Source organism: Lepisma saccharinum, chromosome 16, assembly GCF_977018435.1.
Source record: "Lepisma saccharinum chromosome 16, izLepSacc3.1, whole genome shotgun sequence".
NCBI lineage: Eukaryota > Metazoa > Arthropoda > Insecta > Zygentoma > Lepismatidae > Lepisma > Lepisma saccharinum.
Genome location: NC_139244.1, coordinates 7,119,492 through 7,137,119, shown reverse-complemented (window position 1 = coordinate 7,137,119; position 17,628 = coordinate 7,119,492). Strand labels below are relative to the sequence as shown.

The 17,628-nt window shown below is 41.1% G+C and overlaps 1 protein-coding gene across 3 annotated transcripts in view; it reads left to right on the top strand.

Moving 5' to 3' along the window:
• LOC146000231 (dual specificity protein phosphatase 10-like) overlaps window positions 1-17,628 on the top strand; it is a 98,827-nt gene that overhangs the window by 51,989 nt on the left and 29,210 nt on the right. For 2 of the 3 annotated variants that reach the window (XM_083137641.1, XM_083137639.1), the window contains exon 2: window positions 13,757-14,395. In XM_083137641.1, coding sequence (XP_082993767.1) covers window positions 13,783-14,395 — 613 coding nt within the window. In that variant the 5' untranslated portion in view covers window positions 13,757-13,782. Of the gene's footprint in view, window positions 1-5,222; window positions 5,495-13,756; window positions 14,396-17,628 lie in introns of those variants that run through there. The other variant, XM_083137640.1, reaches the window with a different exon arrangement.

Sequence of the window (17,628 nt, the reverse complement as noted above, 5' to 3'; positions counted from 1 at the left end):
CAAAAAGAAAACAGGTTGTGGTTAATGACAGGACAAACATTAAAATTATCTGTGAATTCCATGAGGCATTACCTGATGACACCATTTGTAGTGTTATTCTCATAGGTGAAAAATCATATGTTTATGATGTAAGAAATGAGAGAGTCACGGAGCAATTCTAGAAGATATTTGTTCTATTATCCTGTTGTACAACATACAAACCTCAACTGTATTATCAGCTAGCAGTGAATATCTTATGTGTGGGCAGTTGTATATATTTCAATCTATCAGGACTCAAACCCGAGCCTTTTGCTTACAAGACAACAATATTAACATTTTGCCATCAGGAGAGGCTTTGCATTTTATCAGGACTCAAACCCGAGCCTTTTGCTTACAAAGCAACAATATTAACATTTTGCCATCAGGAGAGGCTTCACATTTTATCAGGACTCAAACCCAGGGGCCTCCTGATTGCAAGGCAATAAAAACCATGCACCACACTCCACTGGGCCTCAGAACCCAGTAACTATAAGCTTTATATTAATATACATGGCAGAATCAATCTGAGCTACACTAAAATTCAATTCCTGGGATTTTGACAGAAAAACACGCTATAAGCAATAAGATCATATGGGAACTTGGCTTAATTTTAAGTATAAGCAAATCTGTCTGAGAGGCTTTCACCCTTTCTACACTAGAATTCAAAATTCTTAAAATTAAGAGCATATCACACTGGAAGAAGGGGTATAGGCCCCTCTTGGCATTGTCTTAAGTACGGGTAAATCTATCTGTTGAGCCCTCGCCTTTTCTACACTAGAAATTCAGAATTTCTTAAAAATCAGAGCATATCACACCTGAAAAATTGGGGTATAGGCCTCTCTTGGCCTTGTTTTAAGTATAAGCAAATCTGATTGTTCAATCAAATAGCCTCGCCTTTTCTACACTTAAAAGTTGCGCTGTCCGTACCGTAAACCCCACTACTCTTATCTATTATTTCTTTCTTCATCTCTACCACCATTTACTCTTTCCTTTTACCATTTCTCTCTCTCTCTCTTATTCTGTATCTCCCTTTCCTCTTTATTTCTTTATCTTTATTCTCTGCCTATTTCTTTCTGCGTCGGACGACACCTTTAACTCTCATTTTCTCCCACTTATTAACTCAAAACCAGGAGCGTATATTCTAGGCTAGTTAGGCTGTCTGCGAAGCCTGAAGTCTAGATAATAAAATACAGGAGAAAAATCGATCACAAATTGTAAATCAAATGATTCATATCAGTAAAATGATGGAGATTCTGATTTCATAAGAGTTGGCAACCTGATTTCCTATGAGTTGGCAACCTGATTTCCTATGAGTTGGCAACCTGATTTCATAAGAGTTGGCAACCTGATTTCCTATGAGTTGGCAACCTGATTTCATAAGAGTTGGCAACCTGATTTCCTATGAGTTGGCAACCTGATTTCATAAGAGTTGGCAATCTGATTTCATAAGAGTTGGCAACCTGATTTCCTATGAGTTGGCAACCTGATTTCCTATGAGTTGGCAACCTGATTTCTTAGGAGTTGGTAAACTTATTTCCATTCATAGCCTAGGACCACGTGACATAGTGGGATAGCCCAGATCTTGGACTCAGTATACGCCCATAGGCGGAGTTCTGGAGGGTCCAGGAGGGGCCTGGCCCCCTCAACTTACAAAATACTAAACAAATAACACATGATTAAGTTCAGTTACTACATTTTTGTTATGAAGCCATACCGTAAATCTTTACGTTTGGCATGATGGCACGTGCGGTAATTGTGCCGCAATAGCGGGTCTTAGACGATTTGATTGATGTGTACAGTTTGAAGAAAGAAAAACGTAAAATTACTTCGTGTTGAGTCAACAGTTACTGCTGAGGCATCAAAAGAACTTTTCAATTTATTTTTTCTAAAATTTCTGAAGCTTACTATTGTACCGTAACTTTGTTAAAGTAATACGAGTATTGTATCAATAAAAAAAATAATGAAATGCAAAATGCAATAATCGTACTGTTTTGCTTCTTTTAAAACTGACAACCAATATATCTACTAATTAATATTTGTTTACTTAAGCGAGGAAATTTAACATTTTGAAATCTAAAAGGCCTAGAACTCAGTGTTTATAAGTTGTTTCTTTTTAAATTTCCGGGGGGGAAGGCCTCCGGATCCCTTATAAACTAGGGGATATTCAATAACCCTCAGGTTCATCATATGCTTCTCCCAGAGTCTGGCCCCCCAAAGCAAAAGCTCCCGCCTATGTATACGCCACTGCTCAAAACAGTGAATCGTTTTTCGCAAGTCTTGAAAATATCGCAATCGTCGCACTTCCGCAGCTTTAAAGCTCCAATTCCTGAAGCTTTCCTCGCGGCGAATGTCGCTCTCATCTTCAGGGACTGATTCCATGAGAATGAGAGTGAGGTTAGCTCTCAAATGCTCGGACCTGACCTGGCTAATATCCCGAGAGACACGTGGTCATTTCACAGGTCTCTCGCATGAATAGAAGATGACATATCGTGCATTCTTTTCGTGCAACATTGCAAGTCCAGAAAAGGCGGAAATGATTTCGTTTACGTTTCAGAATAGTTTGCACAACAATTTGGGTAGCTCTGTTCGTCCCGTGCCTAAAACAAGAATGAGGAAGTTCTTGTCACTCCATGGCAGGAGGATTTCAGCTGGCGAGGACAACAGGGTTGGAATTTTTCGCTGATCAACTTGTCGTGCGTGCGGAGAACATTATCGTGTTTTAGAAACAGTTGTTTTATGTAATCGACTTTGACACTGATAAATTAGAACGTAAAATATGAATATATGAATGTGCATTGCACTGTGCCATACAGCACCATACAATACCGTTCACGGCCTAGCGGAGGTGCTGCGATCAGCACCACGCTCCTTTCATCTTTACCCCCAAAGTTGCTTGGATTCGGGGCGAGCACTAAAGTAGCTTTTCTGCAGTGACATTACCACGTGAGAACACCCATCAAGGGAATCGAACCTGCATCTCTCGCATAGCAGTCAGATACCCTATACGGAATAGACTACCGCGTGATGTGAATATTTATGAAATCAAAATTAATTTACCGTGCTATTTGTTCCAGCATACAGAAAGAAAGTTTCTGGTGGTATATAGCTATTTGGGTCTATTATTTCCAGACGCAAACCAGACGACACGAGATTAGGACGAGACCGAGAATGAGGCAAGGTTCTTCCTCGTTCATTATACGAGATGAAACTGCAAGACTTGTACACTCCTGTTCACATAAAGTGGCACATTTTATAAGGTCTGACAATACTTCAACTGTCGACGTTATACAATGCATCACTTTATGCGAACAGGAGTGTACAATCTCGGTACCATTTCTGTTGGTCTGTTTCAATCGCGATGATAAGGATAAACGACGAACTGATGAAATGGTTCATGTGACAAATACAATGACACGCATCCATGCCTTAAACAGGATATGACCATGGGGATCCTCGTTTAGTAGCGTATCACGCTAACCACTCCGCCACCGATGTTAGCAGTTGTTCATTTCACGCCTACTTTTGTGCTGAGCGTTTTCATTTTCTTCGCGTTTCCGCCGCTACCCTGTATTTTTTGTGGTGGTTGATATACAAAAATAAAGAGTTGACTGTTAATCTTCAATGTTGGATCTCTTCAAGTGATACACACATAAACTGTGATGATTCAGTCGGTGGAATGTCTGGCTGGCGCGCAAGGGACCAGGATCTCTGGTGGGAATTTTCCGATCCAATAAGTGCCTCTGGAGTTCACTCAGTCTCTGCTTAGGTCGAAATTGTGGACGGAGCGCGGTGCTCATCACATCGTTTCCGTCATGTCCGAGATCGAGAATGGTGGAGCAGAACTTCCATAACCTTCTAGCGTTCGTGGCAATACTCGCGGTCCAGTTGCAGGCATTGGACTAAAGATCTTCCTTCCAGCCCCCGTGGAGGAGTGGTTAGCACATCGCGCTGCGATGCCAGGGGTCCCGGGTTCGAATCCTGGCCTGGGCATGGATGTTTGTGAGTGTCCATTCGTCAATTTCATCTTATCATCACTCATGGCCATCTTCGCAAAAGAGGCACAAGAAGAGAAGTAAAATAATGCAAATCAATTAAAGATCTTCCTTTTGATGATTCAAGTTTGAGTCCTGGCCTGACCGAGTGGGGCCTACGTAGAGGAAGGTCGCGCATAACGGCATGGAAAGGGAGAAAGCGACTGGGTGGAGCAAAGCAATGAGCGCTGCTGCAAATGACTGGGTAGCTGCGACTGCGTGTTCCCCTCTCACGCGTTCATCGGTCGAGCCATCTTGAGTCACTACCTGCGCAGAGATTTGTTTTCGCTTCCCCGGACAGAGTGTACAGAGATCCGAATCACTTTCCCCTCGACAGGGGGAATCGAACCCACGAACTCTCGATTGCGGAACCAAAATACACGTGAACTTTGCGGAGGTACTCAAATGTCAATCCTCTCTTCCACACAGTACATCGTGTGTTGCAGGCGAACGACGCTCTGGCGCCTGGACGCAGCCCCAATATAAACCTCTGTGGAATTCCTGTACTGTGTGACCTGTCGAAGTGCGCAAAACAAAAGGGTTGATTTCTTGTGGTAAAGGCAACCTATAATTGAAACTCGCCAGCCAAATAAAGATATTATTAATATTATTATTCCTTGTTCATCCAATTTAATATTGTAAAGTGAATGCAAAGTTTTTTAAATGAACCATTTATAGTTTTTTTGCTTTTTTAAATATTAACGCAAATTTTCCTATTAGCCATGGAACTTTAGGGGGTTCATCTGAATGCTTAAGTGGGCCAGTGCCTCCCCGTTCCCCCTCAACGACGTACCTGGTGCCCCTTCACCACTCTCATCTAATCGCCACTTATTCTCATCATGCGATTAGCCAAAAGTGTCAGAAAGACGACGTAAACCAAACACAAATACGAGCAACGAAAGTACAAATGCAGTTCATAAATTATATATTTATACTGGTTTATTATCTGTTGTTGTTCAGTATTCTTATCTTCCAAGCTGTAAGAAAAATGTTATCATTATAGAAAGAAAAAGAAAGATAACGGGTTCGTTATCTAACCCGCTACTCCCAACCCTGCCTCTCAAGACTACGAAGATGCGAACTGATTCCACTTCCCCCTCCGGTGCAAAGCCGATAGCAGCTGAATGTAGTCCAGGCCCGGCTGACTCATGCGACACGTAGCAGCAGATACGAAACTGTGAGCCGACAACACGGTTCAACTTCTCTCTCTCGCTGTTGCGTCTTCGATAGGAACACGAAAAAGGACTGTCGTTAGCCAAGATGGTACTCACGACATTACATATCGAAGTTGTATTACGTTGCTAGTGTACCTGTAATCGTGTGAGTGTGTGAAATCGTTGTTTGTTGTGTGTGTCTAAAATCAAAAATGTGTCTTTCATTTGCGGAAGCGAACTAACCTAGCCTCTTCGCATCCATTCATTCCGGAAATATACTTACATAAACAGGTAAGGATTTTTTAATTGTTCATTGTCATGCTTTCATACATGTCGATTCTAGTGAATTATACTATTTAGTCAACGTTCTTATACTGATCGTGTTTTGAATCTGTGGTTTAAGTCTGTTATCAAATCTGTTTCCCTCCAAAAATAACCACGGAAGGAAGCTCCATGCAACCACACGCGTGGGTTTTAAGTTTTGGTTTTTTAAAAACGTTAACGGATCCAGACTTCCTGACCAGCACAATCTGTTCGCATACATTGTCTCGAACAGACAGAGTCCTACTTTCAAGCAGTCGTGTTCACACTGTGGAACGGTATTCGATTCAAAGCTTGCACTTGAAGTAGTTTCAGGAGCATACGTGTGCAGCAGATATTTTGTGCACATCACACTCGACGTTCATTAATAACTTTATACAACGGGAATTTGGATTGGATTGGTCGATTCGTCTGAACATCCAGATTTAAATACCCTTTAATTTTTGCATGGAATTTCTGTAATTAACGTTTCGCATTGCAATTATATTTTGATTGTGGATTCTTTTCACCAACCGTAGCTTTTATCCAAGACTTGACAGGACAAAGTGGCACCCGAATTGTAGCCACAATATGCTGTATTGTGAGTTAATGTTTGTTTCACACACTTACCTTGCAGTAATAATAATAATTTTATTGAGAACGATTGATATATTATTGCATGGAAATGAATATGGTAACGTAAATGTAGGGATGTAACAGTGGTTCATTTCTAGTTACGATCACTGAAATTTGTTTTGTCAAAATAAATGCAAGTTTTATAAGACAAGAAAAAGGTTATTTCCAGATGATCCCTGGTCATTGACTGTGTGCAAGATCACACATTTGTCATTTCTCATATTTTCCTTTGTTTACAATTGGGGGTACACACACCGAAATATAACATTAATATTCAAAAAGTTTGTCCTCCACGCTAGGTATGCTAATTCGAACTGGATCTACAGTTTAACTTGGGATGCGAACCATTGTGCATTCTCCAGGGATCATACTCTGAACTCTATGATTACAAGGCGACAGTGTTACCGCTACGCCATGGGGGGAAGCAATCTGTAACGATTACAGGCCTACCCCCAGTTCCAAAACTTAATGCGCGTGCTATTATACATAATTTCTATTATAATATTGCCCTTGTACAAAGTTAAAATGATACTCGAATACAATACGAAGCCAGGGGATCCTAAGTTCAAAGCCTCAGTAAGGCAAGTTTTTTATTGCTTCAATTCGCGGGGTGACCCTTTATGAAGACACCCCAATGTCAATCTCTGTACCACGCAGGCTGCAGTTTGCAGACTAACGAGGCTCAGGCGTCTGCGCTCGCAGCCAGTATATTCGTCTGTGGCGCTTGTGCCGTCCATGTGTGTTTGTGATTGTCCCTCAATCAGTTTCATCTTATCATTCATTCTCATCGCGAAGTGGCACAAAACAAACGCCATGTACAATAAACCATTACAATCAATCGGTCAATGAAGGTGAAGCGTTGTCGTTATTTTGTTATTCAATTGTTTATGTAAGTATCGCATGTGTTGTTCTCTCTAGTTTTCCATTGAAAGTTCGCGCGCACAAGTTTTAAAACAACACAACAACCCATGCTTTATCCTGGAAAACAAATCCCCCAGTTCTGAATTCATTAAAGTAACAATTACTCATTTATTTTCGGTAACATGTTACTAAGCCAATGACAACCTGTAAAAGCATTGTACCAAGCAGCAAGAAGGAAGGAAATTGTCACGTATTCAAATACCAAAGATATGTAATGAACATTTGCGTTGGGACATAATTAGTATTTGGTTTTCTGTTTGCTTTAAATGCACCTCTAACAAGCGTTGCCCATATTCCTGAATTAATAACAAATCTTGACTTCACCGAGCTAAATCAAAATGCACTCGATAAAGCCGAAATGTGCCACAGTAACAATCAACCTTGTACAGTGTTATTCATGAGTATTACCGTGCAAATTGTCCATCACCATGGTCGTGCACTTTATTTGACCCAATAAGTGCTTCAAGAATTAAAGCTGTTGACAACTTCTGCACCAGCATACATAAAAATACATAGTATGTAAAAGAAAAATTAATGAAAATAGTAATGGACAATTTGCCGGGCAATACTAGTGGATCCCACTGTCACTACTGTTCAGATAACGTGGCATGCACTTCAACTGTCCAACCGTATAAAATGTGCCACTTTTTATGAACAGGAGTGTACTTGCAGTAGTAAACAACATGGAAGCCTATCACGAAAGAGTATTTCATAGCTGCTGCCTTCCGCATTTTCCTCGAGACAATGCTAATGTTACTCTTCCGTGTGCCTCTTATAATTCTCCCATTGATTTGTCAATGTATAAACGTTCTCTTCTAAACATAGATATTGATGTTATATTTGTCAGGTCACGAAAGTCTTGTTTCAGATTTAGTAACGCCTAATATTAAACCTTATCGATCGCTTTGTGTACTTTTAGCCTCCATTGAAAGGAAAACTGTTTGCTGTGTGCATGTGCTTCTTATAGAGTACAGCGTAGTATCACTTTTCTATTGTGGAAGTAACAGCGTGGAAAATAAGTGCGAATAATTTGATATCACACGAATGATTTACACAACTCTGAAGGCAAGTACAGGCAGTTTAAAATGCTTTGTTTGTTGTTTCTTGAACCGTTCAAGGTCAATATAGAGTATTTTTTGATCGCGGCGATGGATGATGAAAGTCAATGCGCTTATTACAACCCACTGTGACTGTGCACTCTTGTTCAAATAAAGTGGCACATACTTCAACAGTGCGATACTTTCGAATAAATGGTTTAAAATGCTTGCTGTCTCTTCTGTTCTATAACGTTGAATTTGCTTCGGCGATTTTCATCAGCCACCTCCCTATGGGTATGTAATTTTATTTTATCTGCCACGGGAAAAAATGTATTTAACATCGCTATGATGGACAGTCATTTGTTTTCTTCTATCGCTTCCCTTTCGCTTGCGCCTGAGTGGCCCCGTGTTGCATATTTAGTTGTCAAAAAAATTAACGACATTAAATATTACGCCTTTATTTTCGATCAGTATATTTTCCACTTCCTGATTATACAAACACTTGGCGCTGACTAAAGCTGATGACGATATGTTGAAGAATGCCGTACATTTTGGCAACGCAAGGGCAGGAAATAGCTGATTGCACTCCCCACGTTTCCTTCTCTCGCTTGCTGTTGAAATTTCGACTGCAGCGCTACTGGGACTTTTTCCAGTGGCGTGCCCTAGGATTTTCGATAGGGAGGTTACGTAAACGTTGGCAGCTCCCATTTTTTGCTATCTTTTCCTGCCTTGGACGTTCTTTTTTTATAGGAATACTGGTCTTAAGGGGTAAGGGGGCTTATGACCCACCAACCCCCCTTGGCACGCCACTGGCTTTCTCATCTTGGTTAAACTGTACTGTGAGGTCATTGTCCTTGGGTTTACTTATGTTTCTTAGTAAGTCTGTCTTGGATGGTTTTTGCACACCCCATACAGTAAGCTTTGCCTTGTACTTTCATGATTTTAAAAATTATTTGTAGCGGAGGACAGGTAGCCAGGGGACAGGGTATTGTAATTTCTCTAGGGTACAAACTGGTCAGGGAAAGCTTTGACCCTTTTCCTACAAGAAAAGGTCTAGCGAAGAAGGGGTGGGTGCTTTCAACAAAGAGCCGAGTGGTATTCTGAATTGCTATTGACAGACTTTGATGGCTAACCCAGAATGAATTTGTGATACACTCTCAAGGCACATGAATGCGATGCCATGATAAAAATGTAGTTTTTATTCCTTTGCTGGTCCTGTTCTTACACTAATAATTCTCGACATACTTGGATTTTTCTGTGTTTCGTCGGTAGCGTGCTGGTTAACGTTATTGCCTTGTAAACAAAAGGTTAGCCTCGATGGATTCCTTATCGAATCACATTTCAGTGGAGGCTTAAACGTTTTGTATTCTGCCTGTCGTATTTTATTTTTGGTATCTTTTCTGATGAGGGTGGATGGTGAAACGATGCAAGTTAATAACTTAAACACAATTGTCCGTAGCTTACCTAAGCTTCGAACCTAGGATCTCAGGCTTACAGTCCGCTATTTTGCCATGTAGGCTCACTAACTAGCACTCTTCTTGTCACCATGTACATGTAATGATGGCTGACGTCGCGTTCTTGCATTGGTCCATACCTGTATTTCACACAAGTTGCAGTGTGATATTTTGTTTTTGTTATGTGTATTCGTGAATCTTGGCGATACAAAGAAATAGGTGGGGATCAGCTCCACTTGGAGTCGAACCCGGGACGATGGATTCACATAAAGTCGAGCCCGTATGCAGCTGTAACCGAAGCTCCAACCACTGAGCTCGGTCGCTGTCAATTTACGTGTTGATATACGCAGGATAATTAGGCACTGTTGAGAACCATTAATTTAACTGTGATTGTGGGGTCTGGTTTGTGTGCTTTTAAGAATTTCCATGCGGTATTGTTGCTATTATTCATCTTGTCCACACCCCTCCGGTCTTTGCCGGGGGAGGAAGTTCACATCATCAGCTCGCATTGTTGCATTGCAGCATTCTTCTACGTTTGCTCACCGCTCTGCTTAGATCGTCGCCCTTCGGGTGAGATCGGCTGTCGTCGGGTCGTGCTAGGGTGGCTTGATTTCAACGCGCGAATCGTAAAGGTACCTCTCAACACGATTCGGTTTTCGTAGAATGACGTAAACACTCGAGGCTATCTTTTGATAGCTAGTCACGTTTTACTTTACTTTTACAAGTGACACAGACAATGAATTCATAAGTTGTGAAAATTATGCACCGATAATTTGTTGACCTGAGTAATCTGTTCGATTGATTGATTTAGTTTATTTTACTTAGCGTTTTGTGCCTCTTGGCTAATTTGCGAAGATGGGGATGAGTGATGAAATTATGAATGGACATTCACAAACAACCAAGCCCGAGCGGGATTCGAACCCGGGACCCTTGGTGTCGCAGCGCGATGTGTCCAGCAGTCATCTGTTCGAACTGACAAGTATAGATTTGATATGTTTTGACTTCTTAATAAGCAATTTGAAAAACTATGGTACCACTTGACAATATGTAATTAACTCATATTAATACCATTTGTTATGGCTGTGTACTAAATACCAGCAGCAAGAGGAGCCAAGGTGGAATATGAAGGTTGGCCTGCGTCACTTATTTAGGTTCGGTCATTTCGTTGTGACGTCAACGTACGTCGACACATAAAATGATTAAAATGCCATTATCTTGAAAAAGTAAATTTTGTTGCACGTCGTGACACCATCGCGCTTGTCGAATAGACCTACCTGTATATATGCACACTGAGAAGGGCCTAGAAATAGTGCTCTCGTTTACAAGCGAGATTTATTTCGTTCACAGTCTGTATTAAAATCAGAGACGGGCCCAAGGAACTTCAGGGTTTGAGATATATTATATGCACAAACCGAATAGTCACAATATACAGTATGACCATTAAGATATGCAATGTTTTACATCTTCTGTAATAAGCAGGAAGTGTTGAAGTTATCCGAAATCTCTTAAAACCAACGATGAGAGATGATACTATGAACATTTCGAAATTATTTAGTTTCTTCCCATTTTGAACGTAATTATTATCACTTGGGTAGCGTTTTTTAATATTTTATTCTCAGAATTTGTTGTTTTTGCTTTTCAAATCGACAGTTTTTAAAGACAACTCAATCGAATATTCTGCTGTTTTTTTCATGCCAGTCCTTTTTGCGCTTGAGCAATTTAAATTGGTTAATTTTGCGTATAAACTTAAAATTTGCACGCTGTAGTTCCATTTATATTAGTGAGTACTGCATACGAACAATTTTAATTGGTTTAAAAGTATTTACAATGCGTTTAACAATTGTATTTTGGGATTTTCACGTAACTTGCTACACGGCCGAGCTCTTTAACTGAGTGGTTAGCACAGCGCGATACGACGCCAGTGGTCCTGGGTTCGAACCCTGGCCTGGGCGTCCTTTCCGGGTGTCCCTTCATCAGATTCATGATATCAATCATTTTCATCGTCGCGATTAGCCAAAAGTTGCAGAAAAAGACGTAAAATAACCAGATCAATCCAAATCCGATTAACACTGTACCACAGTTGATCATTGAGTTGTTTCCATACAACGAATGTTATCTTGATTATCCAGATCCATGGTCCACGTCCAATGCTGCCGCAATCTCAGCTCCAACCTCTATCCTCGCCATTCTTCATACGGTTCCATTCATGGTTGCTAAGGCAAGCGACGAGAGGCGGTGCAATATGTTACCCAGATGGCAGCACCGTAGCTTTTTTTCTCTTTCTCTCTATCTTTAGTCGCTGAGTCATCTACCGTGTATACGCTCTGTGCACAGGGGCTGTTTTTTTACTTATTTCACGGCCGTCCTGTGATTTCTGAACAGCTTGTGTCACTGCATGCTTTCACGCATTCCGTCAAAACACCATCGCTTGTCTTTTATTTATTATTCATTAGACAGAGAACTAGGAAAAAATCTGTATGATTTTCTGAATCTGCCTCTCATGCCTTCTATTTGCGGTTGAACAATAGAAAGGTTAGACTTACAGTTGTTGATTTTTTTAAAAATTACAATGACAGCACCCTACGACGCCAGAGGTCCCGGTTTCGAATCCCGGTATGAGCCTTCTTTGTGAGTACCCCTTCATCAATTTAATCGTATCGTGAATAATCCACACCTCCGCGATTAGCCAAAAGTGGCAGAAAAGTGAAGTAAAATAAACTAAATCATTCAATGAAAATTAAAATAGTGACTAATAATAGCACTAAGCTTGGGGCCGTTTACCCACTGTACCCCTTCGAAAATTACGTGCAAATAAGGGAGATATTTGATCCCAAAGAATGGCCCACGTAAGTTAAAACCTGCATTCTGAGTATTTTCGAAGCTTTTTGTTACTAAAGACTGTTTGTGTATACACTGAAATAGCGAAAGAACACGCTGAAAATAACTATCAGTACCAAAGCTAACAATCCTAACCTAACTACGTAAATTATATCTGCTGTTGTGGACAGTAGTTTGGGTGCTATATTCACTTGCCCTAAGCCTTCGGGTTGTTGCTTCACAGTAAAGTAACATGCTGAGGCAACAGACGTACTTTACTTCACAGTAAGACATTTCAGAGAGTTAAAATGAACTGAAAATGTTCATAAACTACAAAATCTTCATAAACCATGCAAGATATTTCACTTTCTCTAGGGGGTACAGAGGGTTAAGGGTACGCTAAGCTTTTCTCATACCCGGATTTATATGTGTTGCCCTCAGGGCTAAAACAACATGGACAGCTCTGCAGACAGATACGATTTTAGTCTGTCTTTTGATACTTAGAATACTCATTTCGTAGTGCTTTTGTCTAACTTTGTGTTTTCTACAGCGTGAACCAATGAGAAGTGAACTTGCTCATGTGATGTTGATTTTACGTTAACCTGTATTGATTGCCTTGTAAAGTGTTTCTCCATATTCGCTTGCTATCTTCCTGCATTATACGTATTGTCATGATGTCGTTATCATGTCATCGAAGGTGATAAATTGTTCATATTTATATTCTTAGATTATATGTGTATACATAAATGTACTCTAAAATTGGTTTGTCTTCCTTTACTTTATTTGTATTCTTTGTGTACATTGACTCTATGAGTCTTCGAAGAGACTTGGAAGCAAGCGAACTTTCGGTAATCAATGTAACCTTTCGAACCGAAGCGACAAGCTACACGTGTCGCCTCAGTCAATTGGTAGCGCATGTGCGGTGAGTGCTTGCTTATAGGCTGAAGGGGCTCGTGTCGCTTGGGTCCGAAAGCTCCCGTAGGTACTTTCAAAATGTTATTATAATAAGAAAGCTTTGTTGCGTCCAATAGATGTCTGGTCTTGAAGGAGGGCTGAATTGAGTGGCCTTCTTGGTCACCGGATATAAACCCTTCTCGGGTTTGTATGAGTGTGTTGTACACTCCTGTTCACATAAAGTGGTATAGTTTGTAGGGTTGAACAGTTGAAGTATGTGCCACTTCATCTGAACAGGAGTGTACTAATATAAAAACTTGTTTAATTGAATTTGAAAAAGGGGGAGGGGGATGTAACGCTAGGTACGCACGTCCCATTTACAGAGTGCAAGAAAAAGCGAGGATATTTTTGCCCAAGTCGTAGAATAGACAGTGCCTTTTTCTTGTGTTTCCTGGCATGACTCCTGCAAGTGACACCTTGTTCTCTCCTTACAGATTTAGCCGAGGCTGACGTCATCTCGATGTCGCTCCACATCCACGCTGCTTCGCCGCTCACCTCCCTCCTGTGCGAGGGCCGACGGGAAGGCCTGAAATTAGCTCTGAACCGCAGTCTGAGCGAGCCCGGTAGCGGCGGACAGGCCCCGTGCTTCGCGCCGCCTCTCGCTCCGTTGTCCGGTACTCCCCCGAAACGGTGCAAGCTGGAGAGCGTAAGTTTGCCGGCCAGTCCGTGTTCGGAGAGCGCAACCTTCCAGCGCTCCCTGGTGATGAAACGCGTAAGGACCCTGGACCCGGACAGCTTGGTGAAAAAACTTGAGCGAGGCGTGAAGCACCAGTCGTTCCTGGTCGTGGACTGCCGACCGTTCATCGCGTACAACATGAACCATATCAAAGGCTCCATCAACGTCAACTGCTCGGACCGGTTCAACCGACGCAGGCTGCAGCAGGGGAAAGCGACGCTTTCGGACCTTGCTACCACCAAGGAAGGCAAGGACCTTCTCAAGAAGAGATGCTACAAGGAGGTCGTGGTGTACGACGACAGCACGACGGACTTTGAAAGACTGCCCACGTCGCACCCGCTGTTCCTGGTGCTGACCACGCTCGTGGAGGACAACCGGGAACCTTCCTTTCTCCTAGGTGAGTACAGAGTTTCATCATAGTTCTTGAAGTACAGTGTGTTTATCATCTAAGGCATTACATTAAGTAGGACAATCACTGTTAAGATCCCTTCTTGTACACTCACGGACAGTTCTGGATTGCGACAACCCCATTTTACGATGGTATTGCAACCCAGAAGTGTTCGTCACTATACATCTTCACAACAGTCCAAGATTAAACACAAACCAAGGACAGGCCCACCAAATCTGGCAACCAATTTTAAGGAACATTGCAACATAACAAAAGAATATCAACATATGCACACACTGGCGCCAACTTATATGGGTCCTGTGGGGCACCAGCCCACCCAATAATTTGCCTCGTATTGTCATTAAATTTTAGAAATAACGTTAACAAGTCAAACGGTTTCATAATTATACACTTGAATTTGTTAGATCTCAAATTTCACTGTCCATAGTCATATCGTTGTTGTGGAAATAAGGAGCCAAGTTGACATGTTATGTGTTGCAGAAATTTATACGACCAAATCTCGTGAGTCCAATGGTTTTGAAAAGTAGGTGTACGACACAAGTGACATCTAGTGGCCCAGCCTGAAAAGCAAGGAAAGTGACTATGGACGAAAATGGTCGCTGTTATAAATTTATGCAATGCCAAACGGCAGCTTTTGTGAATGGTATATACTTGCATTACAATGCTACCTACTATCGCAGATGGCAGTGTTTGGGAGCACCAGTTACTTTTTACGATTAACTGTAACCAATTATTTTTGTGTTTAAACAACATAGATATGATTTGGTATTAAAGTAAAATGTTACGAGCAAATATGTTGCAATTTTTACCAATGTAAAGGTTTGATTTGAATCAGCAAAACAAACACACTGCCTGTTGCCTTCGCAATTAGAATATTTTTGGCCATCCCTACTACCATGTAGCATTGTAGTGGCAGTCACTTATTAGAGAAGATACTATTTACAGCGAGATTGCCTAATGAAACATTCTACCAACGGTTTACTCCTTTGAGAGCCAAGTGAAATTAATCCCAAGTGTGGCCCGCATTTCGTTACTTCAATCTGCGTTGGCATAGGTTAGCAACGCACTCGGAATGCCTTTGCCGACCACTGATATGTGTCCAACAGCTGCTTGTTCAGCATTCTTTACCTTGCCCCATCACTCTATATGATTGGTCCAAAGTGTTGCTTCTTTATATACTCAGTAACATTCACATGGCAAAGTCTGTGGAATCGGTTGCGATGGGTAACAAATTTAAAGGTTTCCGCCACATAATAATTGCCGAAGCTATGTAGAGTGGGATGCACAAATTCTCCATCGCCATGTATATTCACAGTGTTTTACGCAATGAAAGCTTCAAGAATTGGAAGAAAGCGCCAATCAATCTGCTGCCAACTTGTACACCAGCATACGTAAGAATCCAATCCTTAAAATCACGTAGGATGCAAGACAAAACGTACTATTTGTCTAGGAGTACTTGTTCATCCCACTGTACTTTAGTTGCTTCTTTTCCAATTGAGTTAGCAAAATAAAACCTACCTTTGAGCCAAATTTCACTGCTTTTATAGTAGTGGTTTGTATTTTGCTCTCTGCTGTTAACTCTTCTGTGTTCTTGGGAAGAAGATCATTCGAACTAACTAATATTTACAATTGAAGTGAGATATCGACATTTTATTCCAACTTAAGCTAACAAACATAATTGATAACTAGAATATCCTCAGTTATATTTCAATCTTGTCCGATTTATTTATTATTATTTACATTTTACTTGGGATTATTTCTTGTCCGATGAGTCATATGTACTGCGTTTTTTCCTTTTCATGTTCAATTTTATTATACGCTGTACTGGGATCTGAAAGGGATGTATCCAGGTTGACCATCCGCCTGGCCTCTTCCCTTGACCCGATAATCGGGAGAGTGATTTGCTGGGTCGTAATCCCTTCTTGGCAAAGAATCGTAAACTTTTTTCATCATTTTCAGAGCCCCGAGACTCGGCTGGGGTCGTTCGGGAGATTGTTCTGGGTCGTTGGATCCTCTCCCAAGGATATTAGTTTGCTTCGTAGCCAGCTAACCGAATGAGAGATGGGGTGCTTCCAGAACGGCACACAGGATGTGAGAAGTTTGTTAGAATTCTTCCAGAACGACACACAGGATTTGAGAAGTTTGTCAGGGTGCTTCCAGACTGACACACAGAATGTGGGCAGTTTGCTCAGGGTACTTCCAGAACGACACACAGCATATGCGAAGTTTGTTCAAGACTTTCTTTCCTTTTTATTATTTTTTCTCTTACATCATAGGCTACGTGTTCAAAAGAAAAATGAATTCATGACAGCCTTTTTAGTGCCTAATGTACTAAACACGTGGACCAATCATTCCATGGCACCATTACTAGACCCGATCTTTATGTACTGAACTTGGCTTTGAAAATTAGGTCGCGAAATTCCAGAGCGCAACAATATATCCAAGGGAATACGGGGACACTTTACTCACGTAGTAGTGGTGCAATTTGCTTCTTTATACGTCATTTTTGGCCATGTGTAGTTCGACCTACATTGTTGGATTGTTTTCAAATATAGTTGTAAATTACTTTGTGGTAATAAGGCTCTAATTCTTCGTAGAGAAAGTGTAAACTTTTACAATTTTGCAATACGTTAAAATTTCGCCGTATAAATTATAAAGTGCTACTAATGTTGTTGAGTACACAATTTGTTGAATCCATATGGAAACTTCTGCGCCATGTTGTGTAAGAGTTCTGGCGGGTTGAATTCTCCGATCATCGATCACGTTTCGGTGCTATTTCGTCAGATGATCTCATGGTTTTACTTATCAAATCTTATCGTAGATTGCGCTTCAAATATTTCAAAATAATATCGCCAATGATCGTCTACGTCACAGTGTGGTGGGGAGTTTTCTGCAGAATTTTAGAGCCATAGCTCGCTGCTATGGTGGCGCCGTGTAATCTGCGTCCTCATGACCTGGACTCTTGTGAAGATAAGACTCATGCACAGTTAGTGAGCAGGGTTGCCAACGGGTAGTCTTTGTGGCTGAACCTAATCCTTTTTTTCAGATGGTTGTGAAACTTTTTTATTCTTATTCGAGGCCGATTTTTGTTGTTTATCATGCTCGTTTAGCGACATTAATCTGCACTTCTAAATATTTTTTGTAGTATTCTTGGCCAATTTCGCCTCTTGAGTTGGCAACATTGTCCTTGAAGGAGGTGATTTCATGGTGTAAAAATAGTT